The sequence below is a fragment of the Sorex fumeus genome, unplaced genomic scaffold, assembly GCF_029834395.1.
Source record: "Sorex fumeus unplaced genomic scaffold, SorFum_2.1 ptg000014l, whole genome shotgun sequence".
Taxonomy (NCBI): Eukaryota; Metazoa; Chordata; class Mammalia; order Eulipotyphla; family Soricidae; genus Sorex; species Sorex fumeus.
In genome coordinates this window covers 4,762,895-4,784,886 of record NW_026606071.1, presented here as the reverse complement: position 1 = coordinate 4,784,886, position 21,992 = coordinate 4,762,895, and the positions used below count along the sequence as shown (strand labels likewise).

General features: G+C 36.6%; 1 protein-coding gene across 1 annotated transcript in view; it reads left to right on the top strand.

Annotated features, from left to right (window-relative positions):
• TFPI (tissue factor pathway inhibitor) overlaps positions 1–21,992 on the top strand; it is a 55,097-nt gene that overhangs the window by 8,844 nt on the left and 24,261 nt on the right. The window contains exons 2-3 of the mRNA XM_056111961.1: positions 17,859–18,011; positions 18,682–18,796. Of these exons, the coding sequence (XP_055967936.1) occupies positions 18,694–18,796 (103 nt within the window). The 5' untranslated portion in view covers positions 17,859–18,011; positions 18,682–18,693. The remainder of the gene's footprint in view (positions 1–17,858; positions 18,012–18,681; positions 18,797–21,992) is intronic.

Here is a 21,992-nt window from a genome sequence, read left to right as displayed (position 1 = left end):
ACAGGTTTAGAAAAGCCATATAGCTGTCACTTAGGTTTCCTATTGCTGCGGATAGAAGATCAAAACTTCAATAAAGAGGCTACTTCTCATTTCACATATAAACTATGAAAATAGGATGCTTCAAGGCAAGTTAATTTAATGTTGATGCAGGTTCTTTATCATCTTATTTCCACCATTTGCAGCAGGTCAGCTCTCAGAAGCTTTGCTTCGATGTTTGGTTGTTTTTGTCACATGGCTCACATACAGACACAGTAAGAGGAAGGAGATACCATGTGTCCTTTTCCAAATAGCTCCAATTAATGCAAGAATCCTTTTCAAAAGCACTACATCCGCAAACCTGGGAGATATTGAAGAATATAGGAAGAAATAGGAAGGCTACTCTCTCTTCTCTTTATCCCCAACCCTGGGAGATATTGAGGATACTCTCTTAGGTCAGAATTTTTTTTTCTTTTTGGGTCACACCCAACATTGCACAGGGGTTACTCCTGGCTCTGCACTCAGGAATTACTCCTGATAGTGCTTGGGGGACCATATGGGATGCTGGGAATCGAACCCGGGTTGGCCGCATGCAAGTCAAACGCCCTACCCACTGTGCTATTGCTCCAGCCCCAAGGCCAGAAATTTTTCATACAAAAATATAAAAGCAAAGCACTCTTAAGAGAAATGGATTTACTAATATTACTTGGATGAGCATGGGCTTTCCTTCTCTGAGAGCTAAATTTATCCATATATTTAGGACTCTGCCACCAGCAGAAAGCAGCAAAGTTTGGCTGTTTCAAAAGCAAACAAATGAAATAACTAAATTATCATTATAAATTTAGTTTAGCACTGTAGCATCGTAGCAGTGTCCTCCCATTGTTCATTGATTTGCTCGAGTGGGCACCAGTAATGTCGCCATTGTGAGACTTGTTAATGTTTTTGGCATATCGAATATGCCACGAGGAGTTTGCCAGGCTCTTTTGTGGGGGCAGGATACTCTCGGTACTTTGCTGGGCTCTCCAAGAGGGGCGGAGGAATTGAACCTGGGTTAACCACATGCAAAGCAAACGCCCTACCCACTGTGCTATTGCTCCAGCTGTAAATTTAGTTTATAATGATAAATCTGGATTTATCATCAAAATGAAAATGTGGATTAGAGTGAGAGTTTAAAGGGCTAGTGTGCATGCTTTGTGTGAGGGAGGCCTAGTCCCAATACAGCCTGGTCCTACAAGTATTTCCAGAGCCACAAGCCAGGAGAAGCCCCAGAACATCACTGGGTGGAGCCCCCAAAGATTAACACAATGTAAAAAGAATGCTCTCATAGACTCATTGACTTACTTTATTTTTCCTTATCAAAATCACTTCTCTATCAAAACATTTTTCCACAGCTGTCATAATGTTGGATACCTGCATTTTTATTTTATAAAAGGCAGTATTATTTTCTATGCTAACTAAACATATGGTACAGTTGCTTATTTTTACAGTTTAGAATTTCCAAGAGTCATTAGTAGCATAGAGTCCCATCAGTGTTTTTAGCAAAGGATGTACAAGTGTAGAAAAAAAAATGATTTGGGGATTAAATAGTAATTCCCTTGACTGTTTGCCTTTTATGTCTAATTATTAACTAACTTTGAATTCTTTAAAACTTTTATTCCTGAATCTGAGGAGAGGACAGTAATGTTTTATTTTGGAGACACAAATTATTATGATTTTATAATGTGGACTCTCAGTTGCCCAGACATATTTTTTCCCCAGAAAATGTTCGATATAAAATCCCCAATAGCCATTTAAATAGAGAAACTGCCAAACTCTCACATCAGTAAACACGGCTTCTTAATATGTCAAAACAATTTTATTTATTTATTGAGTTGGGGGGCACACCTGGTGATGCTCAGGGCTTACTCCTGGCTCTGTTCCAAGGGATTACTCCTGGCGGTGTTGGGGGAACTCTATGGGATACCTGGAAGCAAACCCTGCAGGCAAAGCAAGTGGTCTAGTAAATTTGTGAGAAACTCTTCAACTTCATACATATTCACACACATGTATGCAGCATAAACATATACATACTCATACTTCTGAAATTAAACCTACGTCACACCTAGAAAGAAAATCTCTCCCATGCCTCAAGAAAACTTCCCAGAGTGAAGCCCTCTCCATGCTCAGGATGTTATCCTATTCATTTTGTTTTGTGTTTTTCTCTCCCTCTGTAATTTTAAAAATAAAAAACAATGCAGTCTATTTAAGTGTTCTATAAAATGTCCTCTGAGTTATTATAATGGCTTTATAAAATCAAATTACAAATTGCTGTTTTCACAGACTTTTCCATTCTTGTTAGCTACTGTTCCCACCCCTGTACCAAATCTGTTTTTTGAAATCTTGTTCTGGAGGTCTTAGGCTGTCGGAGCTCTGCTTGGGGCGGGGAGGGAAACTCAACCCGACCCCCGCAAGGGGCCCTGGCGAGGACAGCCTGGCGCGGGGTCAGGAGACTCTGTGCTGTTCTCTTCCGGGAGCTGGGTTTTATAGTCTCTGGGTCTTGGCCGTCGATGGGATTACAAGATGCCAGGAGGCCAGTTGGTAAGTGTGACCCCTGCCTACTGGAAGATGAAAGATCTGGGTGGAGGATGCTCAGTCCTGATCTGAACAGGCTTGGAGATCTCAGCCCCGGGACTCAACCTGCTCAGATCTGGGCTGAGCATCCTCATATATGCATTACTAAAAGTATATTTCATCTAACTTATGACTTTTGTAATACTGTCACTGTCACTGTCCTCCCTTTGTTCATCGATTTGCTCAAGTGAGCCCAGTAACGTCTCCATTGGAGACTTTTGTTGTTACTGTGTTTGGCATATCGAATACATCACGGGTAGTTTGCCAGGCTCTGCCATGCGGTGAGATACTCTCGGTAGCTTGCCGGGCTCTCCGAGAGGGGCAGAGACTTTTGTAATAATAGAACAAAAATTTTATTTTCTCTGCACTGCTCACACATGCAGTATTTATACAAAATATGTGTTAATTGTTTGTGCTATTGTTAAGTCTTCTAGTCAACAAGTCAATAACAAGAATTAACTATTTGTTTTTGTTTTGTACTTGGCCTGCACCCAACTAACTATGCTCAGGATATGCTCCTGGCTCTGTGTTCAGGGATCAACACTTAGTGGGGCTCAGGGTTCCTTATGGAGTGACAGTGATCAAATCCAGATTGGCTATGTGAAAAGCAAGCACTTTATTCACAGCACTTTCTTTCTAGCCCCAAGCAGTTAAGTTTTTGAGTAGTCAAAAGCTATTCTCAGTTTTTCTGTGAAGGGTTTTGTGCCTCTACTCCTGGAATTGTTTGGGGGTCAGTTCCACTTCTCTTAGCTGCTTTGTTCCCCAGATTCCAGGTCTTTTTCTAATATGTGAACTTTTTTTTTTTAATCTTCGTGGCAGAGTTGCCCACCCTGAGATCCGTGTCTATGCATATGGCTTCTTATTTCATGATCCACAAATTCTTCAAACTCAAACTGCTTTACCTTGACTCCACCACCTTCCCAAGCAACATGCTTTTGTTTCTAGGTTTCCCTGTCCCTTGCCTGAAACCAGATATTGGCTCCTGCTTAAATCATGAACAGCAGCTCTCCTTAATTCTTCTCTTTTGCTCACCATCCTAACATGATATAGCTACCAAATTCTCATTTTCTTCCATTTAATCTCCTCATGAATATAACCACTCTTATTAAACCCATTTTCTTTGTTATATTGTATTTCAAACGCACCTCTTAATTCAGAATACTATATAGAAAGAAGGTTTTTGTTTTTTTATTTAATATTCTAAAATGTGCTACAAGTCATTCCTTAAAACATTTGAAGACTTTTTAGCTTTATGTTTCACATTGTACATAGTTATGATAAATGTTAATGATTTTATGACAGGAAATATTCAAAATACATATGACAATGTTTAATGACCTTTTGATAGTGTATGTATTGATAAGTTGTGTGACTTTGTACTCTAAAATCTGAATCATCTTAAAAAGTCTGTCATTATTTATCCTATTCTTTCAATCAATTTCATTTTCTTCCTTTAAGGCCTCCCGAGAAAATCAGTTATATTAGTTACATCACTGTCTTCATTCAGTGTTCTCACAGATAAAATTCTCCCATCTTGACCCGCAGATCATTACCAGGTGTGACTCAAATACAATCCCCCCCCCAAAAAAGCAATTTAATTAAATTAAAATTTTAAAATCTCCTAATTTTCTAGCTCTGTCCAAATTTTTCATGTTTCCTTTTCAAGATATTAAATTTATTTGATTTTTTTATCCTGGATTTGTCATCTATATATTATTTTTGTTAGTTTATGATTATTATTTTGTTTAAGACAGTAATCATAGTATATTACATATATAGTTCAACTTTTGATTTTCATTTTAATCTTATATGGTATCATACAGAACATTGATTAGAGGTATTTACATCAGTGTTAGATACTCATGCATTTGTCACTTAGAAACTGTTTCTTGGAGAAGCTGTGCTATCATTTGATCCACTCTTTTCTCAATTAAATGAGAATAAATTTCATTCCCTAACAATAAGTGTGCGATATCAAGGAGAAAAATAATTCCATTCTTGAAAACTGTTATTTGTATTATTCTTTATTGTGAAAACCACACACTGTAATTTAACAATTTTATTGCAATAAAACAACTTAAAAGTTACGTCTCCATTGGAGACTTTGTTGTTACTGTGTCTGGCATATCGAATACTCTCCGTAGCTTGCCGGGTTCTCTGAGAGGGGCAGAAGAATCGAACTCGGGTCAGTCATGTTGGCCGCTTGTAAGGCGAACGCCCTACCCGCTGTGCTATGGCTCCAGCCCTGAATACATAGTAACTCTATAAATAGTTTTAGGGGTTAATAATTTTACCAGTGACTGAACAACTTAAAACCAAGCGTGTAGGGAGAAAATCTAAAGACTTAATCCACAACACAAAAATGAATCCAGATTATTAAGAAATATCATTATGTTTTGTGTAAACACAAAAAGAGGCCGGCAAGGGGACAGCAGGGGCCTATCTCTCCCGCCTCCCACGTTCGATAGTCTCAGGCCGTTTCCTCACTCCAGGGAGGTCGATGGCGATGGGCAGGCGAAGGAAGGAAACGAGGGCCAGGCAGGTTGGTCTTAGTATCAGTTTATTACATGGAAGAAATATATGTCATAGAAGGCCCAGGATCTCTCAAGCACGTGCTCCCTGTTCTCTCAATTTCTGTCTCCATTTTCTCAGTCTTGTCTCTTCAGTTCTCTCAGTTCCCAGTTCTCTAAAGCACATGTTCCCCCAGAGAGCCCCGAAAATCTCCTTATATAGATCATGGTACCTCTAAAGGGCTCAATACAGTGATGTCATCAAGAGGAGTTACAGAAAGAATATTGAGGCAGCAAAACAAATATTGTTTCTTTACATCTGCAGCAAATTTTGGCCTCCGGGAAGAATATACAAAATCAAGACTGAAACCTTTCAAAAGCACTTTCATAAAGTACAAAAGCACTTGGATTTGTATCTCAAAGACCAGTCTGCTAGAGCTTGGAATCTACATCCCAAAGACAAGTACCTGAGCTTTGCATCCCATCAGGCCTAGCAAGCACCTGAGATCTGTGAGAAAAGGAAAACTACCTCTTACAATATACTGAAATTATTTACTGAAAGCAGTTTGAAGGGGAGAAATGTTCAGCCTCTTCCAAACGAGTCAGGACACACGGGAAAGCCGCTCCTAGGACAGATTCTCGTTTAGCAGATCAACCCACCCCAGAACAGAATCCCCTGGATGTGTTTCTCCTCTCCTTGTCCATCCAACATGTAAGCATACATAATATAAATCATTTTGTATGGACACAGTAAGAAATACTTTAAGCTTAAAGAATTGCTCTCCTAGGGTCATCTCAATCTCAGACTACAGTGCTCAGGCCAGATAGTCTTTCCTATCCCTAGCAGGGTCCAGTCTCATTGTTACTTTTGGATCATGACAGCATTTGCCTATTATCAAACTCTTAACGTATAATTAAGAATCGTGGCACCTTGGCCTGGCCTGTCTTGATGCCAGGGTAGCACATAACTTACCTGCTTGTCCTGGGTCCATTCAATCCCTTGTCGGGACCCTGCTTTTGGGGGCATTAGGAAGTGAGGGCAACTGAGGCTTAAATTGAGAAAGCAGATGCCTGGGAGTGAATAATACTCAAAGCCAATTAAATCCTGAGTTACGAAGCATAATATTCATTGTCTTTCTATATCTATACAAAAAGGACATTGCCTTAAAGTAAACTATTCAAAAGACATAGGAAAGGAGAAATGCAATATTAACTTACAATACAGTTCAGTGTCCTAGAAGGATCTTACCTTACAAATTAACAGATCCTGATGGGGAAAAGTTGATTAACTGGTTGGGGAAGAGAGCACAAAGAAGTGGTTACAGACAGACACAGTAATGGGAATGGCTCGGGAACACTGTGATGAGTGCAACCTGATAAACCTAAGCTCCTTGTACTCTAACAATGTTTGAAGATGGTCTCAAGTATGGGGCTGGAGTGATAGCACAATGGGTAGGGCGCTTGCCTTGCACATGGCTAACCAGGGTTCGATTCCCAGCATCCCATATAGTTCCCTGAGCACTGCCAGGAGCAGTTCCTGAGTGCATGAGCCAGGAGTAACCCCTGTGCAATGCCGAGTGTGACCCAAAAAGAAAAAATAAACAAATAAATGAAATAGGATACGTTTAAAAAAAAGGTCTCAAGTAAAAGAATTTGCTCTTTTCAACTCTGTAATTTAGCCAAGGTTTTTTCTTTCTACCCTAAGTGTTTATTTGTGGTTTCTATTTCCTCTAAAGTTTAGGGGGAAAGGGAAAATATAATACTTGACAAAAATATTTCAATTACTTCTTTTCAACATTACCTTGCGTAGACTTGTTGTACTCTATTCATTCAGATTTGACTGCTGAGTGAACTTGTGTGTCTTGTTTTGGGGGTATAGGGTGCAATCTCATAGGTTTCTCAAAGTTTATAACCTATGTCCACTCTGCAATGTAATTAAATAAGACTTGAGCCAAAACTCAACTTCCATTACATGTCCATATGTGTGTGTGCGAAAGAGTGTGTGAGAAAGATAGAAGTGGAAATATTTATCTAGTAATTTATATGATCATTAATAAAGCAGAACATCTAAGTCAGATGTCGAAATTATTTTAGCAACTCACTGAATTAAAAATTATAATGATCACAGCTACTATGAACACATAGTGGTGAATGAATTGTGCTCATGGTAGTGGCAAGGCAAAGAAACTCATTTTAACTTATAATTCCCTTGGTAATATTACCTCATCTTTTACTTCACAGAATAATAAAAGCAGTATCTCCAAGAGTGATGAATATAGGTATATTCATTTCACTGCATAATAATCACATATTTTATGCTAAATTATTTTTTAAAGTGAAATGCATGTTTTATATGAAGCTTTAAAAATTGTGCTGTATTACTTAAAAATAGAGTGCAACAATTATGTGGTGGCAATGACTATGCAGTGAAATACAGTAGGTAATATATTTAATAATATTTTCTTGGATTTTATTATTTTCTATTTCCTAAATCTTTCATTGAAAACAACACTTTGGAAACAAAAAAACTAACTTGAATATTCATAAAAGCTACAGTGCTTATCAGAGGAAATAGGGAGGCAGAGCCTGGAAATGAGCATAAGAGTGTTTTAGTGATAGGGTGGATGGCACAGAAAATTTAAGAGTGGGTGTGGTAAATCCTGTTCACATAGAGAGATGGTAAGTTATACCCCTTAAATTATATAGTGTTGAAAAACAGTGATTGATTAGTTAAAAATAGAATAATAACTAAATTTAAAAATTCAAATAATGATTTGGAGTATTCCAAAATCTGAATTTGCCTCTGTCACTATCTAGCCATGTCACTATCTAGCCAATTGACATTCTATCTAGGAAAATAAATCTTACCCTCTGGCTACACATTTATCTTTAACTATAATAAATAGATGAGAAACCACTTCAAAAAGTAATTATTATCCCGAAATAATATTGTAGAGTGATATTTATTTTCATTTACAATATCATTTTAAAGTAAACATTATATATATATGCATATATATAAACTCTTGACATTTTACCTGAATTTTAATTTAGATAACTACTCTTGAGGCCACAATAATACTTACATGGATGACTCAGTCAATCAGGAATGTGGTCCCAGGGGGAAGTTAATAAAGAGATAAAGAAGACACTGCCCTGACTTGTTAGAAGTTGGTATGTGGTGAATGTGTGGTTACACAGTTTTGACCCCTCTTGGGAAACTGCTCGAACATTCGCATCCCCACAATGTATTTATTCAGAAAATACTATTTTCCTGAGAAAAGTCTGCTTCTCAGCTTCTCACTGAGATAATGTAAATTCAGTAATCGAAAATTTGCAAAACAGTGTTCTAAGTCTAGAAAGAGATGTTTTTAATCAAAATCTAATTCCAGAACTAGTCATTGTGACCTTTGTGAATTTTTCCTTAAATTCTGTTTATGAAAAGTGACCTTCAAAACATGAAAAGAAAAATGAAAAGCTATTGTAATCTTTCTAAGGTGTTTTCTCTCTCTTATTCAACTGTTATTTTAATTCTTTCTTCCTTTATTATCCTTTGTATTTTTGTGCTGAAAATCCAAAATGAGAAAGAGTCAAGAAAGCAAATAGGTTAAGGATAATGATAGGTGTCAGGGTTCAGTGCACAGAAAGTGCTCCCTGCGGATTGGCCAAATTGAGTGGATGAAAGTCATAAACACCAAAAGACAACCACATTATCCACTGCTGAGCAGAAAATTGGAATTATTCTTTGTTATTTATTTATTTTTTCTGTTTGTTATGTTTTGATTATCATTGGTACAACTTAAAGAAATAGCCAAATGAAATTTCCTCTTTCTCATATAATAAGACTTACAAAAAGCTTGCAATGTTATAAATAAAGAAAATTGGAGTCAGAAAAATTTCAAATGTTTAAAACAGAATGCTAATTTTAGATGCAAAAACAACACTTTTTTATATTAAAGATTAAAAAATAATTTATATGTGTCCTAGAACTAATGCTAGCATAAATTTATCTCAAAATATTATAACCAATCTTCCACTGGTTGTGTTCTGTGTGTCAGAGAAAAATGGACTAGACAAATGGCCAAAAGGCACATGAAAAAATGCTCTACATTGCTAATCATCAGGGAGATGCAAATGAAAACAACAATGAGATATCATCTCATACCACAGAGACTGTCACACATCAAGAAAAACTAGCTCTGGTGCAGATGTGGGGAGAAAGGGACTCTCTTTCATTGTTGGTGGGAATATAAACTGGTCCAGCTTTTTTGGAAAATATGGGCATTCCTTCAAAAACTAGAAATTGAGCCTCCATATGACCCAGCAATACCACTTCTGGGAACATATCCTGAGGTGCAAAAAGGCGCAGTAGAAATGACATCTGCACCTGTATGTTCATTGCAGCACTGTTCACAATAGTCAGAATCTGAAAACAACCAGAGTGTCAGAGAACAGATGACTGGTTAAAGAAACTTTGGTACATCTACACAATGGAATACTATGTAGCTGTTAGGAAAGATGAATTCATGAAATTTGCTTTTAAGTGGATGGTCATGGAGAATAAGTGAAATGAATTGAAAAGAGAGTGACACACATAGAATGACTGCACTCATTTGTGGAAAATAATATATCATAATATGAGACTAACAAACAAGGGCAGTAGAGACAGGGTCAGGAAGATTGCTCCACAGTTGGAAGTCTGCCTTATGAGCTGGAGGAGAAGACAAGTGGAACAGAGAATGGATCACTAAGTCAATGATGGTTGGAGAGATCACTCGGATGGGAGATGTATGCTGAAAGTAGATAAAGGACCAAACATGGTGGCCTCTCATCTGTATTACAAACCATAATGCCCATAAATAGTGAGAGAGTAAGAGGGAAACTGTCTGCCATAGAGGCAGGAGGAAGGGTGGGATGGGGGATGGGGGGTGGGGTACTGGTGACATTGGTTGTGGAAAATTTACACTGGTAGAGGGTTAGGTGTTTGATCATTGTATAACTGAAATTCAAACATGAAAGCTGTATGTGTAGCTCACAGTGATACAGAAAAAAAAAACAAAAAACAATGAACTAAAAATCTAAGGCTCTAAGGCTGCAATTCAGCCTATCATTTGGTCTCTTTCTGTTTTCTGTGAGCTTCATTGCATTTTGAATTTGACTACATATTTTCATCTAATACATAAACTTTGGCGCTCCCTTTGAGTTGTTCTCTTTTAGTTATCAATACAAGTTTCCAAAGTATTTCTATTGCTTCAATGATCTCAAATCTTGAGTATTCATTTTATATTGCTATCTCACCTTATAACCTGTAAGACAGAAATTCTCAATCACCTAATACTAACCAAACTAGAACAAATTTCTCTTTTTAATCTCAGACTCTTCCCAAATTAGTGCCAGGTTTTCAATTCTTTTAGACCTTCAAAAATTTGAAAATGATATTAACAGAAAAGGATAAATTTTATGATATTGAGGTGACATTTTTTACAGTGCATGAAAAATTATATCAATAATTATCTATAGAAGTTATAATAGTGGCTCAGAGATATAGTATAGTGGGTAAGGCATTTGCCTTGCACATGGCTAACTTGGGTATGAGTCCCAGCTCCAGGAGTAATCCCTGAGCACAGAGGCAGAAGTAAGCTCTGCTTACCAACAGGTATTGCCCAGAAGCCCTCACTGCCCTACTCCCCAAATTATGCTAGTTAAATGCTGTAGAAATAGCTCAATGAGCAGAAGCCTATGGTTAGTATGAAGGAATCTTGGCTTGATTCCTAGTGCAAAATTGTCTCCAAGAGTGCTGCTTGGATCAATGCCAAGTACCAAGTTGGAAGTAGCCCCAGAGCTCACTCACCTTCCCTCCGCATTATAGAAAGTTAATATCTGTTCAATTAGCCACATTTCTAATTCCTTTACATTTAATCCTCACACTTTATAAGTTCTAGTAAAATTATATATCCAATGTATTCATGAGCGAAAAGATACAAGGAGGATGGGTATATTATCACACTCCCATAATTAGTAAGTTATAAAAGTGCTATTTGAACCTGTACAATCTGTACTAACTTGCCAGATACCTTAACAAAATATCACTTTTATTGCTCTTCTTTCCTTCAAACTCTGGAGACAAAAAGCTTCAGAGCAAAGTATCAATACGTTTGTTTAGTCCTGAGGCCCATTTCCTGGTTTGATAGCTTGTCTTTCTTCTGACAAGTTTACATAATGAATATATTGTATTTTTCAAGGGGGATATGATTACACATTGACATAATAAAGAGATTTTAAAATCTACATCATAAAAACCTATACAATTGCTAACTCAAATATTAATTTTGATTAACTTATAAACAACTTTTAATATAATAACTAATAACATCTTGCTTAAATAGTATTTTAAACAAACTTAATTTGAAGGATGAAGTTGATGGTGCAATTTAGCAAATAAGTGAATGAAAAATGCATGCTACATAATATAACTCTAAAATATTCTGCAGAGTATACATACTGAGTTAACATGCATGCATACTGTTTTTACAACTAGGAAAAAAAATTAAAGACAATCCTAAGTGACACATGTTATAAATAGGATTTAGAAACATAGCATTTCAAAGGTTATGTAAAATTTTGCATTGCTAACCTTAGAACTTCAACCTTATTGCTACAATAAACACTATTTTTATTCACATTAAATAATTTAATATATGTTTAGTTTCCCTGGGTGGAGGAATAGTACAGCGGTAGGGCATTTGCCTTGCGTGCGTGCATCCGGCCGGCTGAGCTGGGTTTGATTCCTCCACCCCTCTTGGAGAGCCTGGCAAGCTGCCAACAGTATCTCGCCTGCACAGCAAAGCCTGACAAGCTACGCATGACGTATTTGATATGCCAAGCACAGTATCAACAAGTCTCACATTGGAGACATTACTGTGCCCGCTCAAACAAATTGATGAACAATGGGAGGACCATGCTACAGTGCTTAGTTTCCCATTACTATATGCCTACTATATGTGTATATCCTGACAGTTCATTTTAGAAATTATAAATTGTATTTTTACTTAATTCAATTGGGCATAAATTCTTTGAGATTCGAGACTTTGTATAAATGTAAAATTCTCCTTAGTTTCAAATTTACTATTATGCACAACTAGCTACCACTGCAATATATTCAAATATATCTTTCTATATACATATATATCATTGTTTATTTAACACCTTGGGTCAAATTGAAAAGTGAAGATAATTCAGTAAGACTTCTAAAGCCAAGACATCTAAAAGTCACCCATCTATATTAGGACTACTATAAGTATAAATAAGATTACTGAATGATACTCTTGGTCAAAGCAAGGCTAATTGTACATTATATTATGAGAAATTTTAAATAAAACATTTTGTGGAATAATAATAGCAGAACTGTTGTACATGCCTACAAAGAATAAAGAGTATTTGTGTTCTCACCTATCTGATTTCTCCATGAGTGGAAATTTGAACAAGAAACACCACTTGAACTTGGCTAGCTGCTGTCTTATTATGTTTTATATTTTATGCTTTTTTTTGAACACACCTGGCTGTGCTGAGATCTTACTCCTAGCTCAGTGCTTGGGAATTGCTCTTGACATTGCTGGAGGACTATATGGTGCTGGAGATCAGACCCTGGTCCTCTGCATGCAAAGTAGGCTCACCAGCCTTTTGAGCTATCTCTCTGACCTACTTCTGGGGTTTGAGCAAGTATTTAAGTATTTGGTCATGTTGAAACACTAGCCAAGATAAAACTTCAATCTCTTGAATCAAGATTTCCAGTTTGCAAAGGAACTTATATTTTATTATATATTGAAGCAAATCCATTGAAAAGTAGAAGAGTAAGCTAAGGATGAAAAAGTTATGGGAGAAATCACAAAATACATTTTGCTTAGGTTTAGTTTCTTCCATAATTTTTCATTTTTGTTTATTTATTTGTTTTGTTGTTTGGGACCCATGCCCGGAAGTGCTCAGGGATCTGTGCTCAGGGATCCCCTTGTCTGTGCTCCCACCATATGGGATGCTAGGAACTAAAGGCCACATCCACAATGCTTAGGGGATATCCCTAGCTCTGCTTCTGTGGTGCTTGGTGGACCAGATGGGATGCCTGAATCCAACCAGGGTCAGAGGAGCACAATGCAAGCTTCTTATCCTCTGCTATCTCCCCAACCCTTGTTTGTTGCTATTGTTTGATTTTTGAAGATGGGGACTTATTTATTTGAGGCACCAAAGCTGAAGGAGGACTTCAGTTTTTCAGTGGAACTTGGAGTATGGCTGCATTTGCAGTACAGTGTGGAATTGAGGTGAATGAAGCCAATTCCTGGGTCTAGAATCCTAAATCAGGAAGAACTTGAATCTGTCTTTTCAAAGACTGTGCTTGAGGCAAGTGAAACAATGAATAAGTAAATTGCAGCAAGTAAAAGAAGACAAGTGAAACATGGAAAAAGAGTCAAGTTCAAAGGAAATTTGGCTTCTGAGCTTGGGGATCTCAGGGGTCCTCAGACTAGGCTCCCGGTCCCCACTGCCCCCACACTCCCACCCAATTTTAGCCCCGATGTAAGTACCAATTCCTATCCTGGACCATTCCCCACACTCACCCCACTACTTCAGCTCACTGGCATTCAGAATAGGGATACAGAGCTCATTTCATCAATCTGTGGGACAACCTGAGGTTGGGGGAGCAAGGCCCGAGGGTTTAAGTGGGCCTCCCGGTGTCTCTGGGACTCAGTCCTCTTGGAGAATCCTTAAACTTTGCCTTACATCACTGACCATAAATTTCTTTCAATATGGCTTTTGGTTTCAGTATTTTCATTCAACTTGTAAACTTTCCAAGAACAGAGGGAGTGGCTGTCTTCTCAGAGCTGCACATTTCTGTAGTGAAAATAGTCAATTCATTAAAAAATTGTTTATTCTCTGACAGTTTTGGAGCTAAGTGAAGACTAATATCATTGATGCTATTGGAAAATATGTTGGTTAACTTCTTCTTGAAATTCTACTCATTGTATCCAGCTCTGTAGGGGAAATCACTTGGATAAAAATTATTTACTTTTTCACCCAAATCATTTCATAAAAATATAAATTTCTGGCAGTACTCAGTAACACCTTTTGGCTTACATATCCAAGTTTTTCTTTAATTTATGTGATGATTCTTTTAATATTTTTTTCATCTTTTGTCGTCTTATTGTTGGGAATATTACATAAATAATTTGGTTTTATATTCTTTTTTCGTGGATATTACTTTGTCTACAATCCACATCATATATTATTTTAAGGTTGTCTCTGGTTCACAGATGCAGATGGGTGAGTAATTTTTGAGGTCTCAGTATTGGCCTCAGACAAGGAGAATGCCCAAAGGGTACTATTCTGCATGAGAATGCCCCAAATTCAATTTTCTGATGTACATAACTGCCAAATACCACCAGGTATAACTCTGATGGCCTCTGATCATTGCAAGCTACCCTTGACAAGCCCAAGCACTGCCAGATCTGAGCAGCACTGCATCAGTGGTCTGAGCACTGAACCATCAGATTGCACATAGAAAGACAAATTTACAATGTAAAAACACAACTGGTATGGGGTGGGTGACTGGTCAACTTGTGCCTTGAATGAGTGCTGGATTTTATCTCATACTGATTCCATTTTCAAGGACTCTGTCCCCATAATGTCCCCTTTAAAAGACCTTGCCCACAAAATCCACCACCTTTAGGAATTAGAATTCAGTTGAGAGATTGAATGTGAGATTGGGGGATCCCCACACTGACACCATAGCATATTCCCAACAATAACAAAGAAAACACACCCAACCATAGCAAACATTGTCAATTTTTATTAATTTTACCTGTGGCTTAACACTAGTGTTAATTTGCATTTTTCTGATGACTGATGATGTGAAGCACTATTTGATATACATATTGTTCATGTTTATGTAATCTTTAGAGAAGTTCCTATTCAGATTTTAGCACATTGTAAATAAATTATTCAGCTGTATGTCTTTGTACAATTGAAACCTATAGCTTACATATGTAATATGTACAATACTTTACAAAAGCTTACATAGGTAATATGTACAATACTTACAATACTTTCTTATACTTCTCTTTTCCAGTGTCTACTGGTGTTTACTTTAGTGACCAGAAGTTCTTGAGTTTGATAAAATTTAATTAGCCATACTTGGTTTTATTGATGGTGTTTTTATAAACTGATTAATAATCTTTCACAGACATCATGAAAATTTTTCGTAAACATTCTTATATTCTATTTCTTCTACAAGAGTAAACATTGTATCTTTCTCATTTAAGTCTGTTAATAACTTTGAACCATTTTTTTAGCAAGATAGTAATTAGTGTACTACATGTCTATAAAGAGATAGCAATTTAAGAAACAGAGTGCAGAAAGTTAACCAGATTTATGGAAAGTTAGTTAACAAATCTCTAGCTTCAGTGTGAATTTGTCTGCTTGTTTTATTTCTACAACTTTTCTTATTTTTAAAAAGTATGAATTGCAATCATAGTATTAGGGCTGGTGACTCTAATTTATCTCCTCAAATTAATCAGTTCCAAGACAATTTTTACTCTTTAATTTGGTTTGGGGGCCATATCCAGAGATGCATAGTTGTGAGTCTATGCATGGAAATTACTCCTAGTTGGTAGACCATGAGGTGCTGAAGATCAATCCCAGGCCTCTCACATGCAAGCATGTGCTCTCTCTATTATCTGTCTGACCCAATTTTATTCTTTCTAAAGTGGTAGACCTAATTCAGTGTTCTATTGCTCCTGGATATTGAATTGTTTATTGGTTCTTTTCACATTTCCATGGTAAAATATACAGAAGAAAAAAACAATGAGCCAGAAATTTTCTAAGCTGAATCCAAATCCTGGATTAACTATTAATTAGCTGTAACATGCTATGGTGTATACTAACAGTTCTTTCTGTCCAGCAATTTTTCTTCCTTCTGGAAGAAACAAACACATTCCCCTAAGAACAACATTTGTACCCTCCACTGGCAAGACCATATACTTACAGTTTTCCTGTTCCAGTCCTCTGACTTATATAAGGTCTGCTAAATCCAGCTAGTCTCATAGAATTCTTCCTCTCAAATATATTGGTCCCAAAATGAGCCAATTCATCTAAACTGCAACTACTGTTGCTAGTACAAGCTTGTAAAACTTAGTTCATAAATAGAAGCAGTGACCTATTTTGATCAAGGGTCTCTTAAGGTATATAACCCAGAAATCACCATCATAAATCATATTACGTAGGAAAAAGCTGGGTTGCACTGATTGCAACAGCAGTGAAAGATAGATGGTGATGTGTATGAGATGCAACACAAACCTGCCTTTCTAACCCTAGCTTGACCAACCTTCTCTAAAAATAAAAATGAACTAATGAACTTTTGGCCTAAACCAGCCTTTCTGCCTTTGTACATCTATGGACCAGTGAGCATAGCAGAAATATTCTGTGGATTGCTAAAACAGAACTAAGAAACATGGTTTATAACAAGAAAATTTATATTTCTATATTTATTATAGCACTGCTACATTGTCCAGACACCCCATGTGTTAGCAGTAAATTTTTCACAAACCAACAAAAAGGTTCTGCGGACTGACATACTAAACTAGGTCAGAGACTGAGACCACTGAGCTAAACAATCTAGTCTGGCTTTGAGGTTTGCAACCAAAGGAATTTTATACCTATTGAAATGGAATGAGTCTCTAAATTAACATACTTAGAGACATTACTTGATGGATTTAGATCCCAAAGATTAAATTCTTCAGCAGACACCTGACCTTGCCCAGCGACCTGTGATTTTTAAAAAGCATACTGTATCTTATAATACAAAGTGTAAAAGGGATATACTGTTCAAAAAATCAAATGGAAATTGAAGAACTGTCAAAATATTTATTTTCAAAAGTAAGATTACATCTAGCAAAAATTTAGCAGAAACATCTAACTCTAACATATAAGTATAGTTATGAATTCAAATAGTTTGTGATTTAGAAAATATATGTTATTAAATAGCAAATATGTTAATAATACAACTCTTGTGAAAAATAGGAATTGCCTTTAGTAATGAGTCCAATGACATTTAAAGCAAAAGCCATTTGTTATTTTAATACCTACAATAAAGCACCCCCCCATGTTAATGGTGTTTATTCCATCTGTGATTCATTCTCTGCAGAAATAAACAGAGAATTCTCTAATTTGTTTTTCATAGAATGTCTGTTTCTGCATTTGTAAATGTTTACTGTTGAGACATCTCTTTCCTTCCTGATTCTAATACCATTAGTGAACGGATATGTGTGTGCTTCCTTAAGTTCCATTCCCAGGCTGTCCTGCTTTGTTCCATCCCTTCTACCTTTGAATCTGGAAGATTAAAAAACTGAATACAAATTTTCAGGTATTGTTCCCTCCCCACTATTCCCACACTTTGGACCTTCAAGTCATTTTGGAAAGAAAATCTTATACTCCTGATAAAATCTGTTTATTACAGACTCTAAATGCTTTTGTTTGTCATTTAAATTCTCATTTCTGGGAATTGCCTTAGAGTCAGATAACTCCTTAAATTGAATGTAGAAGTGGGGCAAAGGACTGGCCAGTTATAAAAATATTTATAACTATATAAATATTTCTTTTTTTCAACTGTTCTGCTTATTGTCTCACAGAAAATTCATTAAGAAAACCGACCATAAGGGAGATCTATGTTTTAAAGGGAGCAAAGTATAATATTCAGAAAATATTTTTCTTTTTTAACAGGAGGACCAGAGTTGGACGAGAGAGACAGTACTAGGCTTAAGGCACCTTCTGTAGGTTGCCAACCCAGTTTGATTTGGGCACCACATATGATCCGAGAGCACTGCTAAGAGTGATCCCAGAGCAGAGGGCCAAGTTAGCCCAGAACAGCTCCAGGTATATTCCAAAACCCTATTTCTCCCCCCAAAAAATGACCAGAGGTAAAGGAAATAAAAAAACAGGAATTGGATGGTGCATAAAATAAATCACATAAATTTGTAAATACACAGAATAGATTTACTGAGATAGATAACTATAAAAAAAAGATGTGACATTAAGAATTACATATTGGGGATGGAGTGATAGCACAGTGGGTAGGTAGCATTTGCTCTGCACAGGGCCGACTTGGGTTTGATTCACAGCATCCCATATGGTCCCCTGATCACCGCCAGGAGTGATTCCTGAGTGCAGAGCCAGGAGTAACCCCTGTGCACTGCCAGGTGTGACCCAAAAAGCAAAAAAAAAAAAAATTACATATTAAAGTGGGACATGTGAATCAGCATTTACTAAGGGTTCCAAAGTATTGTCATTTTAACATATATTAAGTTTTAAATGTCATACATTTGAATATTGTTAGATATATGTATTGAAGCTATGTTTTCAACAATGTTGAAAGATACATACATGTTTTAAATATGTCATAAAACTTCTGGACAGACATTATGAGGATATGTTAACTGTCACCAAAATTCACATTTGGAGGTATACATAAGAATTCTACTGTTGTATAGATGATCTCACATGAGCAATCTAGTCATTATATATATTTGGGTTCTGCGTTTCACAGGTGATTTATACAATGAAGAAACAGGTATTTTGGGTTTCTACATGTTTGCTGATTAGCTGTGTGTCTACTCTTAATGCTATTCATGAGGAAGATGAAGAACATACGAACATTACAGGTAAAGTGTTAGAGTCATTTATCCTTTTTATGTAATCAAATTTTTTTTCATTTTCATTCAAAAATTGGTTATTCATTATGTATGAAAATTGTATTTTAAAAAATTATTACAGTGGTGTTTTCACAGAAAATATCTTATAAGCAAAGTCTGAAATCTGCTTAGGTTCAAAAAATGTTCCAAGTTCTTTAAGTTAAAAAGTGATGCTTCTTTCAGGCTATAAAAGTAAATAAACACTGAAGCATCTCTGGGAATTTTCAAGGAGAAGAATGCTGTAAAAATAACTCTTTATGATTCCTGATATCATATTTTGGCTGAGAAAAGTGTACGACAGAAAAGGAAAATGCAAATATGTGAGCTTTCACTCATTCTTCTTACCCCAAAGCAAGCATTTTCCCATATGAACCCAGTGAAATAAAGTAGTTAAAAACAACACCAAAATATCTTGGTAACAGAATTCATTCTAATCCCATAGAGCCTTGTATCTAGAAGAAAATATACCAACAATGGAATCAAGAGAAGATAGCATACTGATTACTATTATGAATTTATTATTTTCTTAAAATAAGGAAATTGTGGAAAAATAGTGAATTTTATTTCTTTATCATTTTTTCTTTCTAGTTCTTTAAAAACTTTATTGTAGTTTTGGTAGCATGACCATAATGGCATTAATATTTATGGTACTGATGTATAAAAATAGTAAATTATTAATAGAAGGTCAATGATTGGTAATAAAGAACAGGAGAAAAGTCATCACTCCTATTTATCTGTATATTTATGAGGTACAGATTATCTCCATTAATAGATTCTAATTTTATATCATAGATTTTTTAATTGATTTGAGTTCGATGTATTTAATTTTGTTAAAGAATTCATATTTCTAACATGCCTGAAATTGTGGTTGATGCCAGGGAAGCCATGAGTGATGACAGAGAGAGGAGTTCCCAAGAGCAGGCAGACAGAATATTCCAGTATAAAGTAATATAGTATTTCTTAATCAGGAACCAGATGGCTCATTGTGGGCTACCAGGAAGGGAGCTACTAGTAAAAATCATGTAAATTGTTTAGGGGGGTGGCAGCAAGGTCATAAGAAGGAAACAAGAGCTGAAGAAGACAACATTTATGAAGAGGGGAGAAAAACTGTTGTAGTAAATGAGTGACAGTGGCAAGCATGATACGAGAGGAAAGGAAACACATCCAAGGTCAGTGTGACCAACTGGTATATGCTACATCACTTCAGCCTAGAGACAAGAATTGAACAGTAAGGGCTGCAGGCCCAAGCCCCACCCATAAGCCTTGTTCACTAACTAAGAAACAAACCTGCCTGGGATCCACAGGCAATGAACATCTAGTCCTTGAGTTTAAAAACAGCAATAGTTTTATTTTAATATGCCACTTTATGTGTGTGTGTTTTTACGATGTAATGCTACTTAGTAAAATAAAATTGATAACATTCTTTATGAAAACAAGTTTGAGCGTTATAAAGTGAGGATCCTTAGTACTTTGGGCTCATAAAAAGAATGACTAATATTGCATTCTTTTGGAGTTTGGGTGGAGAGGGGTCTATAGAAATAATTAAAAGGGGGTAAATAAGCAATTCCACCTTGGTAGGCTACAGGAGAAAGGGGTGCTCTGGGGTTCACCTAACCAATTCTCCCTCAACTTGAGAAAATACATGCCAGTCAACCATAGATTCCTAAACTTGTTGCTACTTTTATAGTCAGTCAAGAAAGCACCATTAGTCCACTAATAATTCAAAGTTTAAAATCTCTATGAATTCAGACCAAACTCATCTGAATTATAAGAAATATGATCTTACAAAGCTAGACATGAAGATTATTTAGCTTGTTAGATGTCATGTCTGTTTGACTTTGTTTGGAATTATTCTGAAGATAGCATAACCCACTCAGAGCCAATTCTGTTTTGGAGATACTATTTACCAATATTGTGTCATCATTTTTTAGCATGTTGCTATTTTACAGAAATAAAATTTTACTACTTCTCTCATAAGTCAATACTCAGCCTAAAATAAGTTCATAAGGCCAGGATGATAGTTTAAGTGCCTAGCACATACATGACCCCAAGTCCTATCCCCAGTAACGCATGACTCCCTATCAGCACTATGGGTATGGCCCTGATAGCCTCTATGTAACACACATTGCAGGCTGTGTGAGCCTAGTTTATCCTGGAACAATCTCAGCCTTCTGAGAATGGACCCTATACAAGGAGAAAAATGTGGAGAAAAGGGGCGGGGGGGGACACCTCAGCTATTAGTCCAACCAGTAAGAACATTCAATAGAACAAAGTTCTTAATCAGACAAAAGGAATAAGAAAATAGCTTTAATAAAGGCTTTAAAAACTCTTTTGACTGGGCCAGTCCAATAGTACAGTAGGTAGGGCGCTTTCCCTGCATGCAGTTCTCCTGTGTTTGATCCCTGGATTCCCATATGGTCCCCTGAGAACTGCCAGGTGTGGATAACAGCTAGATATCTCATAACAGAGAGATTGGCACAGCTCACAAACAACAAAAGCAATGGGGGGGGGGGGGCGGGTGGAACTTCATCCACTGCTGGTGGGAACAACAACTGGCTTGATGTTTTTTGAAAACAGTATAGACACTCCTCAAAATACTATGAATTGAACTTCCATGTGACCCAGCAATTTCATTTTTTGACATTCACCCCAAGGGCCCAAACACTCTACTCAGAAAAGATATTTTCACTTCCATGTTCATTGTAGCATTAATAGCTGGAAACAAATCTTGAAAGAGCCCAAATGTGGAAACAACCTGTATATCCAAGAACAAATGACTGCATAAAGTCTCGGGCATATACACAACAAAATACGGCTTGTTTCAGTTTGCCTCTATAGGGGTGTATCTGTATAATATTGTGCTGAGCACAGTTATTCAGAAGGAGAGGGACAGACACAGAATGGTTTTTCTCAGAAGTAGGACATAAAGAAACATAGTAAGGAGACAAAAAATACTCAAAGTCATAAACTGAAAACTAGCCTTAATTAGCAAGCATATCACTGAGGGTGGAAAGTGGGGAGGGGTGTTGGAACAGGACAGGAAGGTGGGACACTGCCACCATGTTAAAGGGAAGTGGACAGTCTGGTGGAAGGTGTGACGATGGAATGTTTTGTGCATCAAACTGCCATTATCAAAATTATAAATCATGATGCTTAAACTAAACAT